At 42.9% G+C, this 23,244-nt stretch overlaps 2 protein-coding genes across 3 annotated transcripts in view; both read left to right on the forward strand.

The window, feature by feature from the left end:
- Positions 1 to 23,244, forward strand: part of SRPX (sushi repeat containing protein X-linked) — a 105,403-nt gene that overhangs the window by 79,371 nt on the left and 2,788 nt on the right. For both annotated transcript variants that reach the window (XM_039256420.1, XM_039256426.1), the window contains one exon: positions 13,596 to 13,717. In XM_039256420.1, the coding sequence (XP_039112351.1) occupies positions 13,596 to 13,717 (122 nt within the window). The remainder of the gene's footprint in view (positions 1 to 13,595; positions 13,718 to 23,244) is intronic.
- Positions 3,345 to 6,154, forward strand: LOC120248000 (stress-induced-phosphoprotein 1-like). The gene is given in 4 exon segments (XM_039256152.1): positions 3,345 to 3,437; positions 4,257 to 4,719; positions 4,722 to 4,909; positions 4,911 to 6,154. Coding segments are annotated over 4 exon segments (1,785 nt in total). The 3' UTR covers positions 5,952 to 6,154.

Below are 23,244 nucleotides of genomic sequence, written 5' to 3' on the forward strand. Positions count from 1 at the left end.
TTGAGATAGGTTGTTCAGTTAGAATAATAAAAATACATAGTTTTATACTTTTTGCCAATTCGATCACCTTCTAGAGGGTTATTTCAGTGCAGTGGCAATTGTAGTAAAATACTTGGTGTTGTAATAACTCAGGAGTTTAAATTTTCTTTCCCCATTTAGCCACGTTCATCTTATACTACTTTCATGTTCCCCATTGCCATTGCTCTTCCTGATGTGACCTGCGGGCACATGGTTGAGGGGCCACATTCCAGAAACTCTTGCCAAGGGCCAACTTAGAGGATTAGAACTTTCTTTTTTTTCTCTCTCTCTCTCTCTTTTTTAATGTTTGTTTATTTTAGAGAGACAGAATGTGAGTGGCGGAGGGGCAGAGAGAGAGGGAGACCGAATCCGAAGCAGGCTCCAGACTCTGAGCTGTCAGCACAGAGCCTGACGCCAGGCTTGAACTCACAAACCATGAGATCATGACCTGAGCTGATGTCAGATGCTTAAGCGGCTGAGCCACCCAGGCGCTCCTAGGATTTTCTATATATAGTATCATGTCATCTGCAAATAGTGAAAATTTTACTTCTTCCTTATCAATTTGGATGTCTTTTATTTCTTTTTGTTGTCTGATTGCTGTGGCTAGGACTTCTAGTCATACGTTGAGTAAAAGTGGTGAGAGTGGACATACTTTTCTTCTTCCTGATCTTAAGGCAAAAGCTCTCAGTTTTTCACCATTGATGATGATGTTATCTGTGGCTTTTGCATATAGGACCCAGGGGGTACCTGGGGGACTCAGTTAAGCGTCCAACTCTTGATCTCAGCTCAGGTCTTGATCCCAGGGTCATGAGTTCAAGCCTCGCACTGGACTCTATGCTGGGTGTGAAGCCGACTTAAAAAAAAAATATTAGACCACAGAAAAACAGTATTTTCATATATAACCTGTATAATGTTGAAGTATGCTCCCTCTAAACTTACTTTGTTGAAGGTTTTTAATCATGAATGGATGTTGTACTTTGTCAAAATGCTTTTTCTTCATCTGTGGAGATAATCATATGGTTTTTATCCTTTCTCTTATTGATGTATCACATTGACTTGTGAACATTGAACCATCTTTGCATCGCAGAAATAAATCCCACTTGATCATGGTGAATGATTTTTTTAATGTATCCTTGGATTTTGGTTTGCTAATATTCCCTGGAGAATATTTGCACCCATGTTCATCAGAGATATTGGCCTATAGTTCTCTTTTTTTGTGGTGTCTTTATCTGGTTTAGGTATCAGGGTAATACTGTCTTCATAGAATGAATTTGGAAGCTTTCCCACCGCTTTTACTTTTTGGAATATTTTGAGAAGAATATGTATTAGCTCTTCTTTAAATGTTTGATAGGATTCAACTGTGAAGCCAACTGGTTCTGGACTTGTTTCTTGGGAGGTTTTTGATTACCGATTCAGTTTCACTGTTTGGTAATCGGTCTGTTCCAATTTTCTGTTTCTTCTTGATTCATTTTTGGGAGGTTACATGTTTCTAGGAATGTATCCATTTCTTCCAGGTCATCCAACTTGTTGGCATATAGGTTTTCATAGTATTCTCTTAATAGTTATTTGTTTTTCTATGTTGTCGGTTGTTATTTCTCCTCCATGATTTTTGCTTTTGAGTCCTCTCTCTGTTTTTTCTTTTTTCGATTAGTTTGGTTAAAGGTTTATAAATTTTGTTACTCTTCTTAACAGATGAGCTGCTGGCTTCATTGATCTGTTGGGGCTTTTTAGGTTGTATTTCCTTTATTTCTGCTCCAATCTTGATTATTTCCTTCCATCTACTGGTTTTGGGCAGGGTTTTGTGTTTTCTTTTCTGGCTCCTTTAGGTATAAGATTAGGTCATTTGAGATTTTTCATGCTTCTTGAGGTAGGCCTGTATTGCTAATAAACTTCCCTGTTGGAATGGCTTTTGCTGCATCACAAAGACTTCGGAGCATTGTGTTTTTATTTTCATTTGTCACCATTTATATTATGATTTCCTCTTTGATTTTATTTTGCGAGTCCCTTGACTGATCTTAAAAAAATGTTTTTAAATAATTTTTGAGAGAGAGAGTGAGCAGGGGAGGGGCAGAGAGAAAGGGAGAGAGAGAATCCCAAGTAGGCTCCACACTTTCAGCATAGAACCTGATGCAGGGCTTGAACTCATGAACTGTGAGATCATGACTTGAGCCAAAACCAAGAGTCAGACTGAGCCACCCAGGTGCTCCCTTTGGCTGATTTTTATAGATATACTTAATTTTACTACTTTTGTGCTTCTTACTTTTCTTACTCTTGATTATGGTCTTTTCTTTCCCCTCAAAGAGTCCCCTTTAACATTTCTTGTAAGACTAGTTTAGTGGTGATGGATTCCTTTAACTTTTGTTTGTCCAGGAACCTGTTTATCTTTCCTTCTCTGCTGATTGATAGCCTTGCTGGATAGAGCATTGTTGGTTGTAGGTTTTTCACTTTTAGCCCTTTCAGTATATTGTGCCACTCCCTTCTGGCCTGCAAGCGTTCTGCCAAAAAATCAGCTGATAGCCTTATGGCGTTTCCCTTGTATGTAACTGTTTTTGCTGCTTTTTGTCATTTTAATTACTGTGTTTCTTGTCGTGGACTTCCTTGGGTTGATTTTGCTGGGGGTCCTCTGTGCCTCCTGGACCTGGATTCTGTTGCCTTTCCCAGATTCAGAATGTTTTCAGCTATTATTCTTTCAAATAAGTTTTCTGCCCCCTTTTCTCTCCCCTCTTCCTCTGGAATCCCTGTAATGCAAATGTTATTATGCTTGATGATGTAACTGAGTTCCGTTAATCTATTTTCATTTTTTACTGTTCTTTTTTCTCTCTCCTATTCAGCTTGATTGCTTTTCATTACTGTATCTTCCAGGTTGATGATCTGCTCTTCTGATTCCTCTAGTCAGCTGTTTATTCCATCTAGCCTATTGTTAATTCCAGCTGAGTTCATCTCTGATTGGTTCTTCTTTATGTTTTCTCTCTCTTCATTGAGGGTCTCACTGAGGTTCTCCAGTCTTTTTTTTTCAAGTCCAGGTGGGTATCTTTATGACCATTACTTTAAATTCTCTATCAGACATATTATCTCCATTTACTTTAACACTCGTTGTTGTGCTTTTTTCCCCCGTTCTTTCATTTAGGACATATTCTACTGTCTCCTCCCTTTGGCTCTCTATGTGGCAAAAGTGGGCTATATTTCCTTCTCTGCCTTTAGTGCCCTGCAGTGCTATGTACCCTGTTCACCAGAACCTGTGTGCCCTTTGTGGACAGGATTTGGTCCCTCTGTTTTTAGTGAGCCAGTCTGGGGCTGCCTCGAGCCTGAGTTGGGTCAGACCAGACATGTGCCAGAGCTGCAGTAGCACCGAACTGCGGGGCGCTCTCTCTGCATTGTCCCCTGAGCAGCTTTCATTGGTGGGCGGTGCACGCAGTCAGGCAAGATGCCTGCTCCCAGTCCACCTCTGGGGCTGAAGTCAAACTGGTGTGTGTGGTTTTCATCCCCTCTCCCTGGGGCAGGAGACACTCTGACGTGGTGCTGGTCCCTGTTGGGGTACCACTTTGGATGGACTCCTGCCGGGGATGTGTTGGAGGGGGTGGAGCCACAGGAGAATGTCAGAGACGGTGCGGGGGGGAGGGGGGGGCGGCGCGCAGTGCCAGCAAGGTGTCAGGGCCCACTGTTAGCAAGATAGGTGGAGAGCGTTAGTGCTGCACTGGTTCCTACAGGTGTCCGTGCATCTAGGCTGGAGGGCTGGAGTGAGAAATGGGGCCCTCCAACTCTTGTTCTTGGAGAAGTCTGTCAAAGATCCCTGCCTCTCCAGCACATGCGCTGAGATTAGGAAACAAATCTTTTCCCTGTATACCCCAGGCAGTTTTCAAACTGCTGCTGCTTTGCTGTATCTCAGCAGGGCTTTTGGTTGTGCTGCTTTAAAAAAAACAAAACTTTTTAAATATTTACTTCTTTTTGAGAGAGAGACTGGGGGAGGGGCAGAGAGAAGGAGACACAGAATCTGAAGCAGGCTCCAGGCTCTGAGCTATCAGCACAGAGCCTGATGTGGGACTCAAACTCAAACTCGTGAACCTTGAGGTCATGACCTGAGCCGAAGTCATAAGCTTTACCAACTGAGCCGCCCAGGCGCCCCTGTTGTGCTGCCTTTTTAAGGGCAGGGACTCAGTTTCCTGTTGCCCTCACATCTGAGCCCATTGATTTTCAAAGGTCTGTGTGTTGAGCCCCACTGTAAGAATTCACAAAGTTAGGGCGTGCGGTTGGGAACGCGGAGCAGACGGAGTCGATTCACCTGGGTTCCGGGCTGGGCTATAGAGCAGGTAAACGAGCTGAAAGATGAGGGCACTAAGGCCCTGAGTGCCGGCCACATCAACGATGCCTTACAGTGCTACTTGGAGGCCATTAAGTTAGACCCCCAGAACCACGTGCTCTACAGCAATCGCTCGGCGGCCTACGCCGAGAAAGGCGACTACCAGAAGGCCTATGAGGATGGCTGCAAAACCGTGGACTTAAAGCCTGACTGGGGCAAGGGCTATTCACGAAAAGCAGCAGCTCTTGAGTTCTTAAACCGCTTTGAAGAAGCCAAGAGAACCTATGAAGAGGGCTTAAAACATGAAGCAAACAATCCTCAGCTCAAGGAGGGCTTGCAGAACATGGAGGCCCGGTTGGCAGAGAGGAAGTTCATGAACCCTTTCAACATGCCCAACCTGTACCAGAGTTGGAGAGCGACCCCAGGACGCGGGCCCTGCTCGCTGACCCTACCTACTGGGACCTGATAGAGCAGCTGAGAAACAAGCCGTCCGACCTGGGCACGAAACTGCAGGATCCCCGGATCATGACGACGCTCAGCGTGCTGCTGGGGGTGGATCTGGGCAGCATGGACGAGGAGGAGGAAGTGGCCACGCCGCCCCCCCCCCCCGCCTCCTCCCAAGAAGGACATGAAGCCAGAGCCCATGGAAGAAGATCGGCCAGAGAATAAGAAGCAGGCACTTAAAGAAAAAGAGTTGGGGAACGAGGCGTACAAGAAGAAAGACTTCAACACAGCCTTGAAGCACTACGATCGGGCCAAGGACCTGGACCCCACCAACATGACTTACGTGACCAATCAAGCAGCCGTGTACTTTGAGAAGGGCGACTCCGGCAAATGCCGGGACCTGTGTGAGAAGGCCATCGAAGTGGGGCGAGAAAACCGAGAAGATTACCGACAGATTGCCAAAGCTTACGCCCGGATTGGCAACTCCTATTTCAAAGAAGAAAAGTATAAGGACGCCATCCATTTCTATAACAAGTCTTTGGCGGAGCACCGAACCACGGACGTGCTCAAGAAATGCCAGCAGGCAGAAAAAATTCTGAAGGAGCAAGAGCGGCTGGCATATATAAACCCCGACCTGGCCTTGGAGGAGAAGAACAAAGGCAACGAATGTTTTCAGAAAGGGGACTATCCCCAGGCCATGAAGCATTACACAGAAGCCATCAAACGGAACCCAAAAGATGCCAAGTTGTACAGCAATCGAGCCGCCTGCTACACCAAACTGCTGGAGTTCCAGCTGGCGCTCATGGACTGTGAGGAATGCATCCAGCTAGAGCCAACCTTCATCAAGGGCTACACACGGAAAGCGGCCGCCCTCGAAGCCATGAAGGACTACACGAAAGCCATGGACGTCTACCAGAAGGCGTTAGACCTGGACTCCAACTATAAGGAGGCGGCAGACGGCTACCAGCGCTGCATGATGGCCCAGTACAATCGGCACGGCAGCCCTGAGGACGTGAGGCGACGGGCCATGGCCGACCCCGAGGTGCAGCAGATCATGAGTGATCCCGCCATGCGGCTCATCCTGGAGCAGATGCAGAGGGACCCCCAGGCACTCAGCGAACACTTAAAGAATCCTGTAATAGCACAGAAGATCCAGAAGCTGATGGACGTGGGTCTGATCGCGATTCGGTGATGACTTGCTCGTCATCCCCTTCCCTTCGCCCTCCTGTGGAAAGAGGAGCTGGGACCGCAGCGAGCCAAGCAGAGCAGAGGAGAGAGCAGGGGACCGCGAACGGCCTCTCTATATTTATACAGACCCGTGTGGGGCACAGACCCGTCCCCCCGTTACTCGCACCGCCGCTGCCTTTGGGCGCTCCCAGCACACGCATGGTGTCTTCTGCCGCCCTGGGGTTCCGTGTCCCCTTCCCCGCCCTCAGTCGCTGTCTCAGCTGCTCTCCCATAATTGGTTATTTTTTATTTGGAGCAGTGGGCATGTGTGGGGAGGGGAGGGTGCTCTTCCCGACCTCAGGTCCCAGCTGTCTCCACGTTGTTAACTTCCACGTGCCCTTCTCCAGTAAAACAAGCCAGTCGGGCGTGGTTATTAAAAAAAAAAAAAAAAAAAAAAAGAAAAGAATTCACAACGTTAGGCCCCTGTGGTTTTCAAAGCCACATATTGTAGGGATTCATCTTCCCAGTGCTGGCCCCCCCATAGCTGGGGTACCTGTTGTGGGGTCGGTTACTCCCCCCATCCACACCCCCAGCATTCCTCCTTCCCATGGACGCTCCCGCTGGTCAGTTTGTCTCCTGATTGCATCTCTACCCTTTCTAGCCTCTTTGCTGTGGCCTCTTTCCTGCATGTAGCCATGGAGAGTATGTTGTGCGAGTCTCTGGGTCGTTTTCTGGGTGTTTTTCACTGATCTGGGTGTTATCTAGGTACATACATGGGATGAGGTGAGCCTAGGATCCTCCTATTCCACCATCTTCCTGAAAACCTGTTGCTTTTCTTTTGATGTCAAATTCAGACGAGTATCACCAGAATCCATGTCAAGGAGCTTACTGCCTGTTTTCTTTTTGTTTTTTTACCCCTAGGGTATTTATGATTTCAGGCTTTACATTTAAATCTTTAATCCGATTGATTTCATTTTTGTGTGTGGTCTAAGATAGTAGCCCAGTTTTCCCAAAACCATTTATTGAAGAGACCGTCCTTTCCCTATTTTATGCTCTTGGCTCCTTTGTCATAAATCAGACCATATATGTCTGAGTTTATTTTTGGGATATATGTTCTGTTCCATTGATCTATGTGTTTTTATGGCAATATCATACTGTTTTGTTTACTATAGCTTTGTAATATAGTTTAAAATCAGGAATCGTGATGTTGTTCTCAAAATTGCTTTGAGTTTTCAGGGTCCTTTGTAATTTTGTACAGATGTTAGCATCGTTTGATCTATTTCTATGAAAAATGGCTTTGGAATTCTGATAGAGATTTCATTGAATCTGTAGATTGCTCTGGATAGTATGGACATGTTACTATCAATTCTCCCAATTCATGAAGATAGAATATATTTCTACTTGTGTATCTTTTTCAATTTCTTTCATCAGTGTCTTCTGGTTTTCAGTGTAGAGGTTTTAACTTCCTTTGTTAAATTTATTCCCAAGTTTATTCCTTGGAAAACAGTTGGGATTGTTTTCTTAATTTCTCTGATAGTTTGCCGTTAGTGTATAAAAAGGCAAAATATTTTTGTGTGTTGATTTTATATCCTTTAACTTTACTGGATTCATTTATTCTAATAGTATTTTGGTGGAGTCTAGGGTCTTCCATGTATGTCATCTGCAAATAGTATGTTTTACTTTCTAATTTGGGTGGCTTTTATTTCTTTCTCTTGTCTAATTGCTCTGGGAATGACTTCGAATATGATGTTGAATGAAAGTGGGGAGAATGGGCATCCTTGTCTTGTTCTTGATCTTAGAGGAAAAGCTCTCAGCTTTTCACCATTGAGTATGATGTTCAGTATAGGCTTGTCATACATGGCATTTATTATTTGATTTGTTTCCTCTATAACCACTTTGCCAAGACCTTTTATCCTAAATGGATATTGAATTTTGTCAAATGTTTTCTCTGCATCTATTGAGATGATCATATAATTTTCATCCTTCATTACATATTACATCACACTGATTAGATGTTGAACCATCTTTGCATCCCTGGAATAAATGCCACTTGATGGTGGCGTACGATTTTTAATGTGTTGTTGAAATAAGTTTGCTAATGTTTTGAGGGATTTTGAATCTGTGTTCATCAGGGATGTTGGCCTGTAAGTTTTTTTTCTTATGGTGTCCTTATCTGATTTTGGTATAAGGGAAATGCTAGCCTCATAAGTTGAGAAGTGTTCCCTCCTGTTTTAAATAATAGGAATTCATGATAGCTGCACTTCCAGTTTTGTGGAGGAAGAATTTATTAATTATAAGGGAAAGGGAATGTGAGGAAATAAACAATTATAGTAAACTTAAAGATGGAGAGAGGTATAGAGAAGAACAAAGAAGGGTTTTACTGATACATCAAATCAGGTACTTACAACATCCAACCTTCTGGCTGGGGAAGCCCTGTGGGGAACAGCCTGGCTGGAGTCCCAAGTGACGGTCCTGGGCAAAGCTCCCTCCCTCAGGTGAGACTTCCAACTAGCTCTTCCTGCCAGGGCAGTATATATACTATCTGTGTGTGATTTATAGTTAGTCATTAAGTTCGTCTAAGCGCAGTCCGGAGAGAGCTGGGTTGTTTTTTTTTTTTCTTTTCCTGTTTCTCTTATCATATCTCAAAATCTTAGGAGTCTGGGTGTCTGCATATTCCTCTTCCCTCCTTGCTCCATTCCAGGAGGCAAGCCTGGTCTGGCTCAAGGAGGAAGATGAGGCACGTTAATTCCTCATCTTGGCATCAGGAACAGAGGAGGCAGTTCTGATCCTGAAGCCAGATAGGGAGTACAAGCCAGTAAAGCCTATGTGATTATATATGTGCAGCTCTGGGCAGAAATGCATCTATAAACAATGTATAAACAGCTTGTATACAGAACACTTGCTCTTCTGGTTTATGTTTTGTGTTTTTTTTTTTTTTTTTTTTGGAAGAGTTTGAGAAGGATTTGTATTTTCTTTGAATGGGAGAATTCACAAGTGAAGCTGTGTGGTCCTGGCCTTTTGTTTGTTGAGAGGTTTTTGATTACCAATTCACTCTCCTTACTAGTAAGTAATAGGTCTTTTTAGATTTTCTATTTCTTCATGATTCAAGAATACATTCAAGAATGTATTCTGTTGCTTTTATATATATATAAAATCTGTTAAGTCCATCTGATCTAACATGTGGTTTAAGGCCAGTGGTTCCTTACTAATTTTCTCTCTGGATGATCTGTGCATTGTTGTAAGTGGAGTATTAAAGTGTCCTATCACCAGGGGCGCCCAGGTGGCTCAGTCGGTTAAGTGTCCAACTTTGGCTCAGGTCATGATCTCACGGTTGGTGGGTTTGGGCCCCGTGTTGGGTTCTGGGCTGACAGCTCAGAGCCTGGAGCCTCCGATTCTGTGTCTGCTTCTGTGCTCATTTGCGCACATGCTCGCGCGCTCTCTCTCGCTCGCTCTCTCATAAATAGGTAGGTAGGTAGGTAGGTGGATAGATAGATAAAAAAAATCCTTAAGAAATTAAAAAGAAGTGTCCTATTATTGTACTTATGTTTCTCTCTTTAGGTCTGTTAACATTTGGTTTATATATTTAGTTGCTTCTATGTTGTGTCCATAAAGATTCATAAATGTTGTATCATTTTATTGGATTGATCTCTTTATCATTGTGTTCATTGTATCATAGCCGTCTTTGTCTCTTATTAGAGTCCTTGTTTTAAAGTCTGTTTTGTCTGATATAAGTATAGTTACCCCAGCTGTTTTGGTTACCATTTGTATGGAATATCTTTTCTTAACCCTTCACTTTCAGTCTGTGTATCCTTTTTTTTTTTTTTTTTAATGTTTTATTTATTTCTAGGAGAGAGAGAGAGACAGCGTGAGCAGGGGAGGGTCAGAGAGAGAGGGAGTCACAGACTGAAACAGGCTCCAGTCTCTGAGCTGGCAGTCAGCACAGAGCCCGACGCGGGGCCCGAACCCACGAACCCCGAGATCATGACCTAAGCGAAAGTCGGACGCTTAACCGACTAAGCCACCCAGGCCCCCCTCAGTCTGTGTATCCTTACATCTGAATTGAGTCTCTTGTAGGAAGCGTATATATGAGTCTTGGTTGTTTTTTAATTTTTTAAATGTTTATTTTTGACAGAGAGAGAGAGAGAGAGAGAGAATGAACAAGTAGGGGAGGGGCAGATGAGAGAGGGAGGCATAGAATCTGAAGCAGGCTCCAGGCTCTGAGCTGGCAGTCAGCACAGAGCCCGATGCGGGGCTCAAACCCACGAACCGCGAGATCATGACCTAAGCGAAAGTCGGACGCTTAACCGACCAAGCCACCCAGGCGCCCTGTTACTGTATTTTTTTTAACTCTAGGATTTCATTGTTTCTATTTCTTTGTTGAATTCTTACCTTATTCATGCATTGCTGTCCTAATTTTGTTCAGTTGTCCATATATTCTTGTAGTTCACGACACTTTAATTATTCTGAGTTCTCTGACAGTTCATAGATTTCCATTTCCTTAGGATCAGTTATTAGAGTTTTATTAGTTCCCTTTGGTGGTGTTGGTTTCCTTTGGTGTTTTTTGTTTTTGTTTTTTTTTAATTTATGAGAGAGACAGACAGAGACAGCATGAGCAGTGGAGGGCCAGAGAGAGAGGGAGACACAGAATCTGAAACAGGCTCCAGGCTCTGTGCTAGCTGCCAGCACAAAGCCCGATGCGGGGCTTGAACCCACCAACCATGAGATCATGACCTGAGCCCAAATCTGACGCTCAACTGACTGAGTCACCCAGGCGCCCCTGGTGTTTTGTTTTGTTTTGAAAGAGACAGAGTGTGAGCAGGGGAGGGACAGAAAGAGGGGACACAGAATCTGAAGCAGGCTCCAGGCTCTGTGCTGTCAGCACAGAGCCCAACGTGGGGCTGGAACTCACAGACTGTGAGATCATGACCTGAGCCAAAGTCGGACGCTTAACCAACTGAGCCACTCAGGCGCCACCTCCCCCGCGCTTGGTGGTTTTTCATGATGCTTGATTCTTTATGTTGGTATCTATACATTTAAGTAAGTGTTTTCTTCCAGACTTTGCAGGTTCACTCTGGCTGAGATCGTTCCTCAACAATAAGCGCAGTTTTGGTTTTTTGGACATGTCTGCTGATAATGTCCTTGGGCAGGTAGAGCCTGTCATTTTGGGTCTATTTTGGGGTAAGGCAACTGTTTCAGTTCTAGGGTCAATGGTTGGGGGTGGAGTGTGTGCACCACTGCTGAGAATATCTGGATAAGCCTGCTGGCTTGGTTCCTTGTCCAAGTGAAGCTGTAGGATGGGCTTTGCCATTGCCTGGACTCTCTGGTCAGGCTTATTAGACAGTCAGGACTGGATACTATATTTGGCAGTAGGGGGAGCTATGAATTAGCTTCCCTGTTCTGGTGGTGCAGCAGGACAGAGCCCAGGGCTTGGACCTGAATCAGGCAAGAGTGTGCACTGAATATCCTGGTGAGGTGAGGGCTACCAGTTTTGTTCTGCCGACACGGAAAGCCATGGGCAATGCGGTCTGTTCAAGTGCCACTCTAAGCACGGTTGTTAACTAGGCTCTGCAGCATCCCTTATGCTGTGGTAAGGCTCCCTGGTTGGGCAGTCTGAAGGCTGTATTCAGCAATAAGTGGGGCTACAAATTAGTGGGCTATGCACTAGTTTCCCCGCTTGGATGCAATGGGAGCAACAGCTCTGAGGCCACTAATGGTCTTTAGTTTTGGTCTTGACTCAAGCCGACCCAAGCTTCAAGCTCCATTGGCTGAACAGGGCTCCTGGGTGTGTTTGGGGGTACAATCAGCTCTGCCCATCCACCCCCTCCCCAGCTCTGGAGTTGCTGGGTTATGTAGGGTCCTGGCATTCTTACCGATCTTCCCTATTAGATGGGGGTGGAAGCCATACTCCATAGCTGGTGGGGCTGTGACTCATACTCCTGCCTGGGCAGGACTGGGAGGCTTCACTTAGGGCAACTCTCAAATTTTCCCCAGCAGTCCTTCTGTTCGGGATTGGCTGTGAGCCTTCATCCATACTGGGTGGGGCAATGAGTTAATTCCCCTGCCGGGGCATAGCAGAGAAAACCTCCAGAGAGAGCAAGCAAAGATGGTGTCTGCTGGCCTGTGTTCTAGGGCATCTCTTGAGGGCTCTAGATGTGTGCCAAACCTGAACCTGTCCCTTTAGCCAAAGATCCAGAACAAAAAAGGCTTCTTTCACAGAAAGCCTGAGGTTGTACTTCAGTCTACTGCCCTGGGGGTGACAGCCTGCCAAGAACGGATTGTTACAGTTCCCTGGGACCCAGGAATGCAGGCCTTCACAGCCACCAGAGCCAGGCCATCAAGGGGCATCCTGAAAGTAGCAGTCACAAAAATCAGGGCACCAGACCTAAAAACTGGCACACTGGACACTTAACAGAGCTCCACTCCAATAGATGCTGTCGCTCTGGAGGGTGGGAGAGGGAGAGCGTGAAGAGAGAGGGCCTGCCCTCCAAGTTCTCTGGGAAGGTTGACAGTCTGCCCTTAGAGGTGTACTTAACTGGAAGCCCACCCTTCAGGCTGCAGCTATGATGATAAACTAACAGGCCTCTCCCACCGGATGACTGAGCTCCTAGATCTGTTACCTCTTGCTGTACCCTGAGGGTGCTGGCTGTGTAACCACTCTCTCTCCTTTGGCTGTGGTCCTGTGGGGCTGCTCGTGTAGGCCTCGCTGGACACCACAGCTGGGTGTTAAAGAGGTGTGACCTGGCAGCAGCCATAAAAGTCAGGTTATTAGACAAGGGAATAAGCTCCTTTCTGGAAGATACCAGTGAGGTGGAATGAGGCAGAGGGAGAGCACAAAGATTGCATCTGCTAGTGTCCACTCCCTGAGAGTACCTCTGTAGGCCCTTAGACATATGCCAAACCAGAAGCCTGCCCCTCAGGCCAAACCTCCTGGGCAAGCAGATGATTTTTTTTTTTTTTTTTCTCAGAAAGGCCGCAGGTGTCTTTCAGTCTGCCATCTGTCCTGTGCTGTGGGAGGCGTGGCTCACCAGTACCCGTCTCTCCAATTGTTATGGTCCCTTGGGACCCAGGAATGCAAGCCCCCATCCCTCTACCCTCCACCTCTAGAATACGGTGATCTAAGGGTGGCCTATGAGCAGCAGGCATAAAAATCAGGTCACTAGATGTAAAAAACTAGGGCACCGGATGAAGAGTGAAACCTTTCATTACTGTGTGTTTTCTTACTGTGTTTGGGCAAGAGGAGCTTAGGGCAAGAGCATGGATGGTGGGTGGGGGGGTGAGCAAGGGCAGATAAGGGGACCCTGGAAGTATTCTTCTCTCCTCGAAAACACAAATAAGAATTCTCTGGGGCTGGTTTTGGATACTTTCTAGGATGTCAGGCTCATGCAAAGTCACACCCCACCTGGAAATCCAGAGGCTGCCATCTTGCTTCCGTTTTCAAAATCTTCTTGCCAAACCATTTCTGAGTGATTTCTCCAGGAGCATATTTAGGTTTTATAACACTAATTGAACCCCATTTTCTCACCTGTGTTCAAGGCCACTGGAGTAGGCAAATCAACTTCCCCAGACAGAACAGTGCTGGTTCTGTCAGTCGTTAGTTGGACATGGGAGTCTCTTTCTTGAGTTTGCTCATGCCTCTCCTGCTGGTTTTTTTTTTTTTTTCTTCCCCCAGCAAGCACAGTGTGGCCTGGATCTTCGACACATCACCGTGGTGGAGCTGGTAGGTGTGTTCCCGACCCTCATCGGCAGGATAGGAGCAAAGATTATGCCTCCAGCCCTAGCTCTGCAGCTCAGGTAGGCGGAAGTCCTCTTCTTACATTGTATCCCCTATGAGAGTACTTTTTCAGATCAGGTCCTCTGATCTCTTGCTCTTCAGTATTGACTCCAAGTAACCTTCAGTGTTTAATTGCTTTTAATCTGAGAGTTCTATAACCATGCTAATTGGCATGGTGCTGCTTGTCCAAATAGATCATGTCGTGGGGAATTTCCAGTGTTCTCCTGTCTCTCTTAACCGGGTGTCTTTGCTGTGTCTTTGTTTTGATTTTCTTTCTGCTTGGTGGGGGTGGGCTAGCTTTATTTAGGCTCTTCCTAAATAAAGGACTGTGCAGTCCTTTGTGTTATTAGGAAAGCAGGCATCCAATTCACCTTTCCAGGGCGCTTGTCCAGACCCCCATTTTAACAGCTGTACTTTATTTTGGTAATACTTATAAAGCTAGAATCATGGTGCTCAGGCTCTGTGTAATGGTGCATTAAAAAAAGCAGAATTCACCAGCCAAAGGTAATTTCAGAACAGTCTCAAATTTTTACGTGCATCCCTTGACCCCTGTGAAAAGGATAATTGGGCTAAACAAAACTCAGAATCTTGCTTCCTCACCCATCTTTTTTCTCACACAGTTCAAGAGAGGGTGATTTGTTTAGAGCCTATAATCGCTACGCTTCATATTCAGGGTCCCAGGCTGATGGTGGCTCCACCATCTTGTCGCATCAGCATTTGGAACACGACTTCCAGGTGTCTGCAAAGGGCCAGGAGAGTAAAAACAAACCTCACCACTCTTTCACGCTCGAAGCATGAACTTGGTCTCGGCAAGTCCGCCGGCCAGAACTCGGCACATGATTGCAACTGAACTTCAAGGCAGGCTAGGAAATGCAGTCTTTCTGGATTCCCAGGAAGAAGAAAATGAAAGAGGACTTGATGAGCCCCATCACAGATGTTCAAAGGCTCGCAGAGATTCCTTGAGAGATTATATTCTAGAACTATGTCTTTAGCCAGTGATATTATAGGTTGACACAATAGATTCTTGAATCTGCGTATTTTCCATCTGCCTTTTGACTCCCACCCCATCTCAGGTTTATACTTCTCCGCCCAAAAAGAGTGCCCCCCATCCATACCATACTAAGGTAAAAAAACTCAGAGGGTGAGGGATGGAAAAAGAAATGAGGATACCTGAATTATTTTTAGCTGCCTGGAAGAGAGAGAAGAATAGGTAAACTCATAAGCATATACTTGATACGTTCGCTAGCACCTCTCTAGAGTGTAACACTTTGAGGTCAGTGCCAGATCGCCACAACGGGGCCGGCCCCGTGTTGGAAGTGAGTGGAGGCAATGACTCTAAACTGAAACAGGTTTACTTCTTCCAGGAGTGAGAGTGGCCTCTAAGAGTTTATTTACAGTTATATTTCAAGCTGAAAATAGCACAACTCGAGATTATGTTGACATGTGACAGTGTAGAACAAAAATTCCCAAAGTAGGTGTTCGAAGCTGTTGGTAATTTAGAACTACCTGCTCATGCCTGTGTTAAGGTTTTTTTTTAAAAGCCCACCACAGAATTTGCCACACTTTTTTCTCTTTGGATTGCAGAGCGACAGAGAGGGAATCTTGATAAAAGGCTGATGTGATTGTAAACTATTGCAGTTTGAAGAACAGAAAAATACAATTCGAGAAAAAAGCTCTTTCAGGTTGTATATGTTGGGGCTACTCTAGACCTCTGCAGGCTGAGGATGATTTGAGCAACAAAGAAGTTGCATACGTGAATTATACAGTGGTTCTCAACTTTAACCTGCCCCAGAATCCCCTGACGCATTGTAACAACATAGAATGCGGTTCCCCACCCCCAGAGCATGTGATTCGGTAGGTCTAGGATGGGGCCTGAAAATCTGCATTTCTAGCACATTCCTGGTCCCATGTTGTTGAAGCCGCAGGTCCAAGGATCTCACTGTTGAGAGCCACTGGCCTAGCATCTCACCAAAAGCCTCGCAGCTTTGAAATGGAAATTTTGCAAAGCAGCCTGTAAAGAGAGGGTCAGTCATCACTGTGTCGCCAGAAGGTAGTCCGGGTCGATGTCACACACAGATGAGCCATCACGTGCATTGTCTAAGGGATTCAGCGTCAGGCTACAGGTCCCCTTTATCAGACCTATCAGTGAGGAATAAGAGGCTTTGCAGATGGATGTTTTATCTTTTCCCTTTGAATGCCACCCCAGAGTGTAGTGTGGATGAAAAGAGCCAATTGGGGCAAAGAATGGGAAGCGTGAAAGAAAAAGAGGTGCAGAATGCCTGGAGAATCTAAAAATTCTCCTGTCTGGTTAGAATACTATTTTCAAATAGCACTGAGGCCATGATACCTGGCTGCCTTGCTCTCCCGTGGTTTTAGAGATGAAGGTAGGGGCAAATTCATGTTTCCTAGACTAACTTTCCAGCACTTGCAGGGTGATGGGGACCAAGAATGCCATGATTTTTATATCCGTGTTATTTTTGAGTTATAATTAACACTATTAAAGTATGCAACCTAATGATTCAGTATTTGTATATATTGCAAAATGATCATCATGCTAAGTGTATTTAACATCAGTCACCATACGTACATTTTTTCCCTCTGAAGGGAAATTTTAAGATTTAATATTAACTACTTTCACATATGTAATATAGTATTATTAACTATAGCCACCACGTAATCCCCATGACTTAATTTTTCATATTTTTCATGAACTCGAAGATTTTAAGTAATTTATTAAACCTTAAGTCAGAGCTTATTTTTTTCCTTCATCACTTACATACAACATCCAGTGCTCATCCCAACAAGTACCCTCCTCTTATAAGGGCTGTCGCCCATTTAGCCCATCCCCCACCCACTTCCCTTCCAGCAACCCTCATTAAGACCCATGATTTATTTTAGATCTATAAGTTTCTACCCTTTGACCCACTTCAAACGTTCTACCCACCCCTAAGCCCCTGCCTCTGGCAACCACTAATAGGTCTTTGTATCTATGAGGGTTTTATTTTCTTATTTGTTGTTTAACATTCTGCATATAAGTGACACAATATGGTATTTGTCCTCTGATTTATTTCACTTAGGATAATGTCCATAAGATGCATCCATATTGTCACAAATGGCAATATTTCATTCTTTCGTATAGCTGAATAATATTCCAGTGTGTGTGGGTACCATATTTTCTTTATCCATTCATCCATCAATGGACTCTTAGGTTGTTTCCATCTCTTGGCTATTGAAAATAATGCTCGAGTAAAGATGAGGGCGCATATAGGTTTTCAAGTTAATTTTTTAAAAATTTTCTTCAGGTAAATACCCAAAAGTGGAGTTGATCAATCCTGTAGCTCTTAATTTTTTGAGGAACATCCATACGGTCTTCCAAAGTGGCTGCACCAATTTACGTTGTCACCAACAGTGCCCAATGTTCCCTTTTCACCGTATCTTCACCAATACTTACTTTTTGTGTTTCCTGATAATAGCTGTTCTAACAGGCGTGATGTGATATTTCACTGAGGTTGATTTCCATTTAGATGTTGAGCATCTTTTTGTGTATCTGATGGCCATCTTTATGTCTTCTTTGGAAAAATGTCTATGCAGTTCTTCTTCCCATTTAAAAATTTTGTTGTATTCCTACTGAGTTGTAGGAGTTCTTTATATATTTTGGATATTAACCTCTTATCAGATATGAGTTGCAAACATTTTCTCCAATTTAGTAGGTTGTTTTCATTTTGTTGATAATTTACTTGGCTATACAGAAACTGTTTTATTTGATGTATTCCCACTAGTTTATTTTTGCCTTTGTTGCCTTAAATTTTGGTGTCAAATCCAAAAAAAAATCATTACAGTGATGATGAACTTATTATCTATTCTTCTAGGAGTTTTATAGTTTCAGGTCTTACATTCAAGTCTTTAATCCATTTTTTAGTTTATTTTTGTATGCAGTGTATGATAGTGGTCCCGTTTTTTTTCTCTTGCATTTGGCTGTCCATGTTTCCCAAAATGATTGAACAAATTGTCCTTTCCCCATTATAAACTCTTGGCTTTTCTGTCATAAATTAATTGACCATATATATGGATGGCTTTATTTCTGGGTGCCCTATTCTATTCTGTTTATCTGTGTGGCTCATTTTATGCCAGTATCATACTGTTTAGGTTACTGTAGCTTTGTAATATAGTTTGAAATCCTGGAGCATCATACCTCCTGGTTTGTTATTTCTCAAAATTGTTTTGGCTATTTAGTATCTTTTGTGCTTCTATAAAAATTTAGGGTTTCTTTTTCCTATTTCTGTGAAAAATAGAATTTTGATAGGGATGTCATTAAATCTAGAGATTGCTTTGGATAGTATGGACACTTTAACGATATTCCTATTCATGAACACAGACTATCTTTCCATTTTGTGTGTGTTCTTCATGGAGATTTTAGTGTTCTGGTTTTTCACCTCCTTAAATTTATTCCTAGGCATTTCACTCATTTTCATGCAATTGTGATTGTTTCCTTAATTTTCTTCCTGATACTTCATTATTAAAGAAATGCAAAGATTTTTGTATCTTTGTTTCGTATCTTATAGCATTACTGAATTCACTTATTCTAACAGTTTTTTGGTGGAATCTTTAGGATTTTGTACTCCTATATATAAGATGTTCTCTGCAAATAGTGACAGTTTAATACTACTTTCTAATTTGGATACCTTTCATTTATTTTTCTTTCTGTGGGTAGGATTTCTAATACTCTGTTGAAAATGGTGAGAGTGGGCATCCTGGTCTTGTTCCTGATCTTATTAGAAAACCCTTCAGCTTTTCAACATTAAGTATGATGCTAGATGTGGGCTTGTCATATATGACCTGTATTATGTTGAGGTGTGCTTCCTCTATACTTAATTAATTTGTTGAGAGTTGCCATTATAAATGACATGGAATTTTGCAAATGTTTTTTCTGCATCTTTCGATGAGCATATCATTTGTATCACTCATTTTGCAAATGTGAATCACAATGAGTAACAGATACTGAACCATCCTCGCATCCCTGAAATAATCACTTGATCATGGTGAATGATTCATTTAATGCATTATTGCGGATTTTTTTCATCTGTGTTCATTAGGGATACTGGGCTTGTCTTGTAGCGTCTTCATCTGGTTTTGGTATCCCAGAAATGCTGGCCTCGTAAAATTAGCTTGGGAGTGTTCCCTCCTCTTCTATTTTTAGGAACAGTTTGAGGAGGATTGTTATTAATCTTTGAATGTTTGGTATAACTCACCAGTGAAGCTGTATGGACAAGATCTTAGGTTTGGTGGGAGGTTTTTTGATTATGGATTCAATCTCCTTACTTAGAAATTGGTGTGTTCAGATTTGCTATTTCTTCAGGGTTCAGTTTGGGAAGGTTGTAGGTTTCTAGGATTTTATACATTTTTTCTAGATTGTCTAATTTTTCATAGTAGTCTATGATTTTCTGTATTCCTGTGCTATCAATCTCCTCTTGCATTTCTATTTATTTGAGCCCTCTTTTTTTCTGAGTCTAGCAAAAGGTTTATCAATATTGTTAATTTTTTTTTTTCAGAAAGCAAGCTCTTCTTTCATCTTTCCTGTCCTTTAATCCTTTGTATTTATTTTGACTATGAACATTATTTCCTTTCATCTATTTAGGGCTTCCCTTGTTCCTTTTCTGGTTGAAGTGGTGTAAGGTTAGGTTGTTTATACTAAAACTTGTAGGAAAAAAATCTGAAATATTTTCATTTGTTCGGTCTCAGGGTATTGTTAATAAATGGATCTTTTTTCTAGAGAACTAACACATAAAGTATTATATAAAAAATAGGGTGCTAGTCACATGAAACATTTCCTAGAGTAGATCACATAGTAGGTCACAAAACAAGTCTCAGCAAATTCAGAAAGGTCATAGTCCTACCATGCATCTTTTGTGACCACAATGCTAGGAAACTAGAAACCAGCTACACACAAAAAAAATTTGGAAAGACCACAAATACGTGGAGGTTAAATAACATGCTACTAAACAATGAATGCATCAACCAGGAAATTAAAGAGACAAAAATATACACGGAAACAAAATGAAAACACACTGGTTCAAAACCTTTGGGATGCAGCAAAAGCAGTTCTAAAAGGGAAGTATATAGCAATACAGACCTCCTTCAAGAAGCAAAAAAAAAAAATCTTAAACATCATAACCCTATACCTAAAGGGGCTAGAAAAAGAATAAGCAAAACCCCAAACCAGTAGAGGGAAGGACATATTAAAGAGGAGACCAGAAGAATATTAGAACAGATCAATGAAACCCAGAGCTAGTTTTTTGAAAAAATGAATTAAACCTCCAGCCAGACTTATCAAGGAAAAAAGGAATGGACTCAAAGAAAACCACAAATGACAGAGGAGAAATAACAACCAACCCCATAGAACTACAGTTAGAACATTATGCCAACAAATTGGACAAACAGGAAGAAACAGAAAACTTGAACAGACTGATTGATTACCAGCAAGGAAATTGAGTCTGTAATCAAAGAACTCCCAACAAATAAAAAGTCAAGGGCCACATAGCTTCACAGGCTAATTCTACTACACATTTTTTTTTTAAGTTTATTGATTTTGAATGAGAGAGAGAACACAAGCAGGGGATGGTCAGAGAGCGGGAGAGTCCCAAGCAGGCTCCACAGTGTCACTGCAGAGCCCAACTGCGGGGGGGGGGGGGGTGTGTGTCAAACTTCCAAACCATGAGATCATGAAACCAAGAGTGGGATGCTTAACCAACTGAGCATTTAAAGAAGAGTTAATACCTATTGTTCTCAAACTATTCCCCAAAAAAGGGAAAAGGAAAGAAAACTTGCATATTCATTCTATGAGGCCAGCATTACCCTGATACCTAAACCAAATATAAACACAGGTCAATATATCTGAGGAACACAGATAGAAAAATCCTCAAAATACTAGTAAACCAAATCCAACAATACATCTTAAAAAACCATTTAACATAAGTGAAATTTAATCCTGGGTTGCAGAGAAGTTTCAATATTCACAAATCCATCAAGGTGATACATCCTATCAATGAGAAAGGATAAGAACCCTATAATCGTTTCATTAGATGTAGAAAAACCATTTGACAAAGTACAATATCCATTCATCATAAAAACCTGCAATAAGGTAGGTTTAGAGGGAACAAACCTCAGTATCGTGAAGACATTCTGTGAAAAGCCCAAAGTGACTATCATCCGTAATGGGGAAAAACTGAGAGCTTTTCCTTAAAGGTCAGGAACAAGACAAGGGTGTCCACTCTCACCATTTTTTTTCCAACATAGTACTAGCCACAGCCATCATACAACAGAAAGAAAGAAAAGGCATCCAAACAGATAAGGAAGAAGTAAAACTTTCACTCTTTGTAGATCACGTGATAAACAAGTTCAGTAAAGTCACAGAATACCAAATCAGTGTACAGAAGTCCGTTGTATTTCTGTACACCAATAATGAAGCAGAAAAAAGAAATTAAGAAGTAAAACTCATTTACAATTGCACCAAAAGCCATAAGGTACTTAGGAATAAACCTAAGCAAGGAGGTCTAAGGCCTGTACTCTGAAAACTATAAAAACACTGATGAAAGAAATTTAAGATGACACAAAGCAATGGAAAGACATTTCATGCTCATCGATTGGTAGAAAAAATATTGTTAAAATGTCTATACTACCCCAAGCGATTTACAGACTTCATGAAATCCCTCTCAGAATACCACCAGCATTTTTCAGAGCTAGAACAAACAATCCTAAAATTTGTATGGAACCGCAAAAGACTACAAATAGCCAAAGCATACTTGAAAAACTAAAGCTGGAGGCATCACATTTCCAAGCTTCAAGATCTATTACAAAGCTGTAGTGATCAAAATATTATCATACTGGCACAAATACAGACATACAGAGCAATGGAACAGAAAGAAAACCCAGAAAGGAACCCACAACTCTGTGGTCAATTAATCATTGACAAAGCAGGAAAGAATATCCAATGGGAAAAAGGTCTGTTCAACAAATGGTGTTGGGAAAACTGGACAGCAACATGCAGAAGAATGAAACTAGGCCACTTTCTCACACGATACACAACAACTCAAAATGGATAAAGGACCTGAATATGAGACAGGAACCCATCAAAACCCTAGAGGAGACAGCCGGAAACAAACTCCTTGACCTCAACCGCAGCAATTTCTTACTTGACACCTCCCCAAAGGCAAGGGAATCAAGAGCAAAAATGAACTACTGGGACCTCATCAAGAGAAAAAGCTTCTGCACGGCAAAGGAAACAATCCATAAAACTAATAGGCAACTGGCGGAATGGGAAAAGATAGTTGCCAATGACATATCAGATAAAGGGCTAGTATCCAAAAATCTATAAGGAACTCACCAAACTCCACACCTGAAAAACAAACAACCCAGTGAAGAAATGGGCAGAAGACATGAACAGACACTTCTCCAAAGAGGACATCTAGATGGCCAACAGACCCATGACATGATGCTCAGTGTCCCACCTCATCAGGGAAATACAAATCAAAACCACACTGAGATATCACCTCACGCTGGTCAGAGTGGCTAAAATGAACAAATCAGGAGACTCTAGATGCTGGCGAGGATGTGGAGAAATGGGCACCCTCCTACACTGTTGGTGGAAATGAAAACTGGTGCAGCCCCTCTGGAAAACAGTGTGGAGGTTCCTCAAAAAAATTACCACTAGAACTCCCCTATGTCCCAGCAATAGCACTGCTAGGAATTTACCCAAGGGATCCAGGAGTGCTGATGCATAGGGGCACATGGACCCCAATGTTCCTAGCAGCACTCTCCACAATAGCTAAAACATGGAAAGAGCCTAAGTGTGTCCATCAATGGATGAATGGATCAAGAAGATGTGGTTTATCCATACCATGGAATACTACACGGCAATGAGAAAGAATGAAATCTGGCCATGTGTAGCAACATGGATGGAACTCGAGGGTGTTATGCTGAGCGAAATAAGTCAGGCAGAGAAGGACAGATACCATATGTTTGCACGTATAGGAGGATTAGAAGAAACTTAACAGAGGACCATGGGGGAGAAGAAGGGGGGAAAAAGTGGGGGAGAGGGAGGGAGGCAAACCATGAGAGACTCTTGAATGCGGAGAACAAACTGAGGGCTGATGGGGGTGGGGGGAGGGGAAGGAGGGTGATGGGCATGGAGGAGGGCACTTGTGGGGATGAGCACTGGGTGTTATAGGGAAACCAACTGGACAATAAAGTGTTAAAAAAAAAATGAAACTACACCACTTTCTTACACCACACACAAAACCTCAAAATGAATTAAAGACCTAAATGTGATACATGAAACCATAACCATCCTAGAGGAGAACACAGGCAGTAACCTCTTAGACATCAGCCATAGCACCTTCCTTCCACATATGTCTCCTGAGGCAAGGGAAACAAAAGCAAAAATAAACTATTGGGACATCATCCAAGTTAAAAGCTTCTGCACAGCAAAGGAAACAATCAAAACTAAAAGGCAACCTATGGAAGGGGAGAAGATATTTGCAAAGGACACACC

Source organism: Hyaena hyaena, unplaced genomic scaffold, assembly GCF_003009895.1.
Source record: "Hyaena hyaena isolate Hyena2069 unplaced genomic scaffold, ASM300989v1 scaffold_12, whole genome shotgun sequence".
Taxonomy (NCBI): domain Eukaryota; kingdom Metazoa; phylum Chordata; class Mammalia; order Carnivora; family Hyaenidae; genus Hyaena; species Hyaena hyaena.